The 6,932-nt window shown below is 29.9% G+C and overlaps 1 protein-coding gene across 1 annotated transcript; it reads right to left on the bottom strand.

Annotated features, from left to right (window-relative positions):
• Nucleotides 1-5,492: 5,492 nt before the first annotated feature.
• LOC145570894 (protein FAR1-RELATED SEQUENCE 5-like) lies at nt 5,493-6,704 on the bottom strand. Its single transcript, XM_081630019.1, has one exon. The coding sequence runs from the start codon at nt 6,702-6,704 to the stop codon at nt 5,493-5,495; it is 1,212 nt and encodes a 403-aa protein (XP_081486145.1).
• Between the last annotated feature and the right edge of the window lie 228 nt (nt 6,705-6,932).

The raw sequence follows: 6,932 nt of genomic DNA, 5'->3' as shown, positions 1-6,932 counted from the left end.
GCATAAATATGTTGAATGAAATCAGAAAAACTACAAATATTTATGTATTTACTAAGTATTGAATGATATAATTACTATATTAATTTTTTGTGTTCAAATATTTTTATTTAAGTACTCAAATGTTTTAACTGTATGTTCAAATGTACAGATCTAAAGAGGAAGTAGGAAAACAAAACAAAGTTTGTGAAAAATCAAAGGGGTAACTGTATAATAATATATATATGATAAAGTTCATTAGAAATAAAATTAAAGTTCAGTTGCATAAATATATAGTTCAAAAAACTAGCAATACTTTTATATTGTTATATTAGACAAACAACAGTACAGGAAGTTAATGTGAACAAAAGACCAAGAAGAGAAGTGATAAAATTGCCAGCTTGTCTAAAGTCCCCATTCATGATGAAATACAAAGATTTGTTCAAAAATGTTAGTGCAATGCATGCAACCTTGTCTGATTATGCATTCAGTGATGGGCCTAATGAGTAAGTTTGCTAATTTAAATCTCTTGTTCATAAATTCAATATAATTGTTCAGATAATTATTTACATAGTTCAAATAATAAAATAAATCTTAATTTAGTTTTGTTAATTTTTTTCGTTGTATTGACAGTGAATTGATGTACCATAATGGAGATAACAGTGTCAACATGGAAGAAATGAAGACACTTGGAACAGATGAAGAGATCGATACAACAATTATTGATGCTTGGGCTCATATCTTGAACTTCAAGGGCAAAAAAAATAGCATATACTTCTCCACAATGCCATACGTAAGAAAATAAATTTTAAACATTTTCAAATAAAAATAAATAATTTTATATAACTTGTTCAATATATTTTTTTAATGTTCATTATGTTTATAATAAATGTTCATTATTTTGAATTGTTAATTGCAGTTGATTGTATGCACAGACAAAGGTGCAAGTGCAAATACTACCAAAGAAATAAGACATGAGAAGTTTGCTCAAAGATTGCACTATGAAATGAATAATAGTGGAATTCAAAACATAAAAAAATTTAGGGAATTCTTGTTTCCAGTGGCTGCATATAAGCACTTCTACTTGATGTGTATCAACATGTACAAAGGTACGATTGATTTGATTGATAACAGAAAGCTTCCAATGAATGTGAAAGCATCTACAAAGTATGAAGATAATCCACAAAAGATGGTAAGTTACTAAATTATTAAGCTGTGTTCAGTAAATTGTGTTCAGATGTTCAGTAAATTGTGCTCAGGTGTTCAAATAATTTATCATTTTGTTTATCAGCTGGAGGCTTTTACATATTTCATGCGAACAAAAGATTATGCGAGAAGTGATGTTGCAAGAGTCTTAAGTTTCAAAACTGACTTGATCAAGATGAAATGGAGAAGCAATTTGGATCATAAGAATTGTGGTGTTTACGTGATGAAACATATGGAAACATACACAGCAGAACCTTTGCTAGAATGGAAATGTGATTTAAAAGCAAATGATGTGATTTTCAACAATAGTGTTCATATTTTTTCTTTATTTGTTCAAAACATTTAACACTTTGTTCATAATTATATGTTTTCTTTACATGTTCAGGTTGATCAAATCAGAAAGCTTAGGGTGCAGTATTGTTCAGAAATAATTTTAAGCCCCACCAATAGAGAAGGGTACAGAGTGAAAATGGCAGCAAGAAGAAGACTTGAGGAGAATTAATATTTAAATTTAATGACATTTCAAGAAACTGTGATTTTATTTGGTGTGTTTAAATTTTTAGTTTGAAAGACAAATGTTGTTTGAATTTTCAATTTGAATTAAGATTGACTTAAATATGTAATATTTGTAGTATAGTTGTTGATATTAAAATTATGTTCAAATATTGAAGTGTAGTTGTTCATTTTATAAAATATGTTTGTCAATATTTTTTTGTATAATAAAAAATAAAAAAATAATAACAAACAATTTAAAAGTAATGATAAAAATATTCGTATGTATTGAAATTTAATAAGAATTTGAATATTCTTACAAATTGAAAACCTGTGAAAATATATTCATATATAATAATGAACTAAGAATTACTTGTCTTGTCAAACATTGATAACATTTCATCATAATTTGAAACATTAGAAGATCCAACACCACGAGACCCTTCATTCCTTGCATTGCGACCAGCATCAAAATACTAAAAACACAAAAATTAAACGAAAAATGATAAAAATAAAAATTAAAAACAAAAAAACAAAAACAAAAATAAAAATATTCAGAATAGAGAAACAGAATGTCCATACTTACTTGAAACCATTTACTAGTCTCATATCGAAAACCTCTGTTATGGTTCACTTCAGATGATTTCCTTTTTTTACCTTGAGAGCCACTTAAAACCTAACAAAAGTTAAAAGTTCACATTATAATATTAGAAGTTCAAAAAAAATCTAAAACAGTTCAGTTAAAAAGTTACATTTCTTGTAGAGGACTGAGAACCAGTTGATGGAAAGTAAGTTGAAAATTGATGACCAATAACCTACAGAAAATTCAGATTAATTCAGAATATAAAATTTAAAGTTCAAAATAAAAAATTAAAAAGTTCAATATTATCAATACATTTGATAGAGGTGGCTGAGAAGCTTTTAAGAAAGATTTTGTATTTTTAGCTTGAGATCCACATACCTACAAAACATATAGTATATACATAAAAATATTTATATTAATAAATTATTTTTTAAAAATATAAAAAATATTAAGAGTAAAGAAGTTAAATTTACAGAGGAAGGCTTGGCGTTAGTTCTTGGAAATGTATTTGAAGCTTTTGATGGGGATGGCTGAGAAGAATTAGGTACTGGAATATTATCGAATGATTGACCTTCAAAAACCTACAAAATTATCAAAAGATCAGAAATAAAAAAACAAAATTTCAAAATATATTAAAGTAAAATAAGTAAAAAGATACATTTCTTGAAGAAGACTGAGAAACAGTCGCTGGAAAGTTAGTTGAAGCTTGATGAGCAAAAACCTACAGAAAATTCAAGATAGTTCAGAATATAAACAAAAAAGTTCAACAAAAACAAAACATAGTTCAGTAAAAAAAAAAATTACATTTGATAAAGGTGGCTTAGATGTTGAAAAAGAATTTGAAGCTTTTGATGAGGATGGCTGAGAAGAATTAGTTGAAGCTTGATGACCAAAAACCTACAAAAAAATCCAAGTTAGTTCAGAATTTAAAAACACAAATTCAAGAAAACCTTGAAAAAGTTCAATAAAAAAATTACATTTGAAAAAGTTGGATGAGAAGCACTTGAGAAATTTCCAGAGGAAGACTGAACATTAGTTGTTGAAAAGGTATTTGAAGCTTTAGATGAGCATGGCTGAGAAGAATTAGGTCTTGGAAAATTGTTGGATGAATGACCTTCAAAAACCTACAAAATTAACAAGTTCAAAAGTTAATATCAAAAGTTCAATAGTAAAAGAATTAAGTTCAAAAAAATAAAAAAAAAATTGGAAAAATAATTACATTAGATGAAGATTGCTGAGTAAATTTAGTTGAAGGGTTACTATTTTTGAATCCTTTTCCATTTGAAGATTGGAAACCAGTTCTAACACCATCACCAAAAACCTAAAAATAAAAATGAAATTAAACATATATAATAGAAAAGTATAAAAAAAACAATTGAAATGTTCAACAAATACTTACATTTGCCGATGACGAATGAGAAGCATTGGTTGAAGATTTACTATTTTTACTTTGAACATTCTTTCTCTTTGGAAGAACAGAGAGATTTGAACCTTGTGTTGTTGTATGTGAATAAATCAAAGGATCTCCATCATCATCTAAAACCTGCAAATAAAATAAAATTATAAGTTGTTCAATAAAAAATAACAGAAGTTCAGATAAAAAGAAAAGGGGTTCAAAAGTACCTCAACAACCAATTTTTGGACAGTAGCTCTGGCTTCATCTTTATATTTATCTACTTTCTTTTTCCAACACTTAGCTTTATTAAACGCTTTCTCAACAGTACTTTTTGGCCTGTAGTTTCTTTCACCCTTTTTCCTAGCTATTTTTGGATTATTTTTGAACCCTTCTTCATCAACTTCTTCATTAGCTTCTTCACCAACTTCAACATCTTCAATATCAATTGGACCCAGCACACTTTTCGACCTTTTCACGTAACATTTGAAAAGTATACTCAACTTCAGTTCTTGCTAAAAGATCTTGTTGACATGATGTCACTAACTGAACATACTTCCTAACCATTTGAACTCTCCAAACAGCAGAAGGAACAACTTTAACATCTTGACATGTATCTTCATCAGAAACATGACTACACATAGCCTTCTTAGTCCACCTCTTCACTATGTACTTTTCTGGTATCTTTTGAACACAATGAATATTATATATACGAAGAGAGTGTCCACATAACAACCCCATTTCACTCCAATACTTACATGTGCAATTGATATTGAAAGTAAATTTTTCATAAGTAACTTCATGCCTAATAATGTCCTTATTTGGCCTCCAAACATAATAACAATAGTCTCATCATCTTCATGCTTCCGCTCTTGACAACATGCAATTCCTTTAGCAAATTGATCCTCAAAAACAACATACACAGAAATAGTATAAATCTCCCTAGCATATATGAGCAAACGAACATTAGCTGCTGCAAGATGACGGTTACCCCTCAAAAAACGGAAATCTTGCTTACTTTCTTTACTCCTCCACTCTGATATAACATCAAGAAAAGTACTGTAAAAGTCACTCAAACCATCTGTTTTATTCAATCTATTGGAAACAGAATGATTTGTTGTTTCACTCCTTTGGGATGACAAAACTCCACCCGAAAAATAATCTTTTGAATAAGCAGGACACCATTTCTCTTTGATATCATACAAGTGATTTAACCAATCATTTTATGAACACTTGTATTTTGTCATCATTCTATTAAAAACAAAAAATAACAAATCAATAAACAAAATGATAATATAGTTGTTCAAATTACACCAACAAAAGTTCAAAACATAAATAATACTATTCATATGCACTTGTTAAACATGAAAAGTAAAAATGTTGAAATTAAATAATAAATAGTTCATATTTAAAGAAGGTTCAAAACTTAATACATTTAATTCAAATATATATAATTAATGTTCAAAAAGAAACAAATCAGGTTAAATTAAATAAAATTAAGTCCGCAAATATGTAAATGCAATAGTTCAGATATCAAACAAAAAAGTTTAAAACATAAACTAAAAGGTTCAAATAATATTAAAGAAAGCTTACCTTGGCCAATAATGTTCAAATTCAGCAGGACTTTCACAGTACTTAAGCAAATAATCGAATACTTCTGGAAACCCTTTTAATATTCTGAGTCCTCCTATATTGGTCTTTGAATTCTCACCAAGGTGCCAAGTGCACAAACGGTGCCGAGTGCTTGGAAATATTTGTCGAATTGCTGCAGCAATTGAAGGGGCTTGATCAGTCATTAAGGTTATGGGATCTCGACATCCTCCCATAGATCTCATAAAAGCCTCAAACAACCATACAAAACTGCTGGTCATCAAGAACAAAACCCATTCCAAACATGACATTATTACAATGATGATTCATACCAACAAAAGGGGCACAAATCATGCCATATTTGTTAGTTCTATAGGTGGTATCGAACACCATCAAATCACCAAAAGCTTCATAATCCCTTCGCATTCTTCCATCCCTCCAAAATACACTACAAAGGGCATGATTTCCATCAACCTCAAACTCATAATAAAAGTCACTCTCCTTGGCTTGTCTTGCAGCAAAAGACTTGATCAAAGCATTACAATCACCACCTTCTAATCTGCCGGCTTTTTCAGTAGCTAAAGCGTTGTAAACATCAGTAACAGTGTAGCATAGATTAGGAGATCCACCAACTTCTTTCCTTAAAGCACGAAGAGAATCCGTAACCCTAACCCCACTAGCCTTCATAGTACTTATGAACTTCAAATGCTCACCTTGAATTTTCCTTTTAGACCTAAGGAGATGTCTTTTCTCAACAGGTATCATAGCATGATTGTGATCCATATTGTGTTTAACAGCAGTCCAAACACCTTTCTCATCAATAACAAAATCAATGTAAGCTTCACAACATGTACGGTAATCCAACTTAGAATACTTCCTAGGCACCTTGGAAGAAGTATCCTTCAAACCAGCATTTGAACATACATAATTTCTGCCTCTCCAAACACTTGAAGTACCAACATATCGAACTTTCCCTTTCCTAATACTAAATCCATGCCGAAATGCATAATCATTATACATTTCATATGCGTTGTAAACATCAGTAACAGTGTAGCATAGATTAGGAGATCCACCAACTTCTTTCCTTAAAGCACGAAGAGAATCCGTAACCCTAACCCCACTAGCCTTCATAGTACTTATGAACTTCAAATGCTCACCTTGAATTTTCCTTTTAGACCTAAGGAGATGTCTTTTCTCAACAGGTATCATAGCATGATTGTGATCCATATTGTGTTTAACAGCAGTCCAAACACCTTTCTCATCAATAACAAAATCAATGTAAGCTTCACAACATGTACGGTAATCCAACTTAGAATACTTCCTAGGCACCTTGGAAGAAGTATCCTTCAAACCAGCATTTGAACATACATAATTTCTGCCTCTCCAAACACTTGAAGTACCAACATATCGAACTTTCCCTTTCCTAATACTAAATCCATGCCGAAATGCATAATCATTATACATTTCATATGCCTCTACATCACTGTTGACTTGTTTCCACTGCAATTCAGACTTTTCACTTTCCTTATAAACAACTTCATACTTATAAACTGCAATAAACAAACAAAATGCATAACAAAAATTAATATAGTTCAAAAATAAAAGAACAAAGTTCAAAAAAAAGGATAAGATGTTCATAATTACTTGTACAATTCTATATTAAAATATATATAAGATCAAAGGTTCAATAAA

This window comes from Chenopodium album, chromosome 2 (assembly GCF_948465745.1).
Source record: "Chenopodium album chromosome 2, dcCheAlbu1.1, whole genome shotgun sequence".
NCBI lineage: Eukaryota > Viridiplantae > Streptophyta > Magnoliopsida > Caryophyllales > Amaranthaceae > Chenopodium > Chenopodium album.
This window is presented reverse-complemented; position numbering and strand designations above follow the sequence as displayed.